This window comes from Microchirus variegatus (genome assembly GCF_963457635.1).
Source record: "Microchirus variegatus genome assembly, chromosome: 2".
NCBI classification, from domain to species: domain Eukaryota; kingdom Metazoa; phylum Chordata; class Actinopteri; order Pleuronectiformes; family Soleidae; genus Microchirus; species Microchirus variegatus.
The window spans coordinates 38,931,068-38,933,046 of record NC_139803.1 but is presented as its reverse complement, the minus strand read 5'-3'; the positions used below and the strand labels follow the sequence as shown (position 1 = coordinate 38,933,046).

The following is a 1,979-nucleotide window of genomic DNA, read 5'->3' as shown; positions in this document are numbered from 1 at the left end:
GAGAAACTGCAATTAATGACCTTGCAATCAGATTATAGACCGTCCGTGTTCCAGTGGGGCCTCAGACTCAGCCTTTAAAAGTGACAGTCAGTGTGTGGGACACTTTTGAAAAGGAGAGCTTTTGCGCCACTAGGGGGCAGCACAGGCCTACTGTAATTACTCGAGTGTCCTCAAAGGAGGGAAGTGTGTTAGTAGGCCAGTGGGAGAATAAAGTAGTAATATTATGAGAATAAAGACGTCATTTTATGAGAATAAAGTCTTAACCTTTTGAGAATAAAGTTGTAATATTTTGAGAATATTATGGGAATTTTATGAGAATTAAGTCCTAAATATTATGAGAATAAAGTCCGTAATATTATGAGAATAAAGTCTTTTATATTATGAGAATAAAGTAATATTATGAGAATAAAGTTGTAATATTATCAGAATTAAGTTGTAATATTATGAGAATAAAATTGTAATATTATTTTCCTGAGGCAAACAGTTTGACCACCTGCTGCAACATCTGTGAGAAACACTTCCTGTTGTACGTATGACGCCACTCCTTCCTCCCGACATGCTACCGTTCGTTTTGTGCGACTATGTTGTTCTTCTAACAAATGGTATGTATGCATAGGTTAAATCAGTGTTTTATGTAAATGTTCACAAATCTGTCACAGTGCACAAGCTGTTAAAATGCTTTTTCTACAAAAATACATATAGACTTTATAGGATATAGGCCACACGGCGGCGTAGCGGCTAGCACTGTTGCCTCACAGTGAAAAGACCTGGGTCTGCACGCTGGCTTTCTATAAGTCTAAACTTTATTTAGTCACGACAGAAACATATGGTAACACATGTAGTAACATATCACACTGGACAGCGCGGTGACTTCTTCGTACAGCGGCCGTGGCAGGCGCAGGTCAGAGCGACTATGAGCACCACAAACTCTGTGAAGTCCACCTCGGAGTCTCCATTCATGTCCAGGCCTGTCAGCAGCTGGTCCACCTCTCCTCTGTTTTTCGCTGCCTGTGCAACACAATAAAAGACACCCACAGCGTTATTGGACAGACGACAGAAAACGAAAAATTGTAACGTTTAATAGCTCGTCTGATATCTACAGATATCAATTCCTTCAAATATCAACAACGTCACAATTGTGGCCACAAAGTAGTGTGCAAGAAATATTCATTTATGTCATCATTTTCATCAACGATTCCTTGCGATGCCAGGCTTTTGAGAACCGGTTAAGAAAAATTCCTAAAACCTAAAAAAAAAAACTACACAACACTCTTAAGAGTGTCCATCGTGCAGCTTCAGCCCTCTTTGGAATCATATTAATATTGTTAATTAGTACTTTTAGTGCACACGTTATGCGCCATTTTGTGCGTTTTTTCTCTTCCACAATTCACATTGTCTGTATCTAGAACTGGATTATAACTACCCATAATTACCCATATCCATAAGTTATCTAAAATGTTATCTGATTCGTCGTACTTTTCGTTCAAGATGTATTCGATCAAAGAGATCTGCTCCTGGATTCATACAGTACCTTAAGCAGACTCGGCAGCTCCTTCTCCAGCATCAACTTGGCCTCACTTCTGGACAGAGTGTCTTTCTTCCCATCATTAGCAGCATAAGTATCAAAGGTATTCGTCAGGATGTCCATTGCTTTCTCTAACTGAGTCATGGCTGCAGCTTGAGAGGTGGTTATAAGGGAATCAGAGGAAAATCACAGCCGTCAATAGGATAAAGCAGAAGATGTGCGAGGGTTGTGTGGACGCGTCTTTATATAGTGTTAGGAGGGTGGGTTTGTTGCCTGTCAGAGTTGGTTTTTGACCACAATTCCAATCCTACAACGCCCTGTGTTCTCACCAACACCCAGACCGAATAACACAAACAAGTCTGGTACAAGTTCTGCAATATTAGACGAGCCACAAGGGCATGTGATCATCGGAGTTGCCCAAGTGTGGTTTCATATCAAGTACAAACACATCACA

General features: G+C 40.4%; 1 protein-coding gene across 1 annotated transcript; it reads right to left on the bottom strand.

Moving 5' to 3' along the window:
* Nucleotides 1–791: 791 nt before the first annotated feature.
* On the bottom strand, nucleotides 792–1,685 carry LOC310944486 (protein S100-P-like). Its single transcript, XM_083910281.1, has 2 exons — nucleotides 1,532–1,685; nucleotides 792–1,008 (listed from the first exon to the last, which is right to left on the bottom strand). The coding sequence occupies exons 1-2, from the start codon at nucleotides 1,667–1,669 to the stop codon at nucleotides 850–852; spliced, it is 297 nt and encodes a 98-aa protein (XP_083766407.1). The 5' UTR covers nucleotides 1,670–1,685; the 3' UTR covers nucleotides 792–849.
* Between the last annotated feature and the right edge of the window lie 294 nt (nucleotides 1,686–1,979).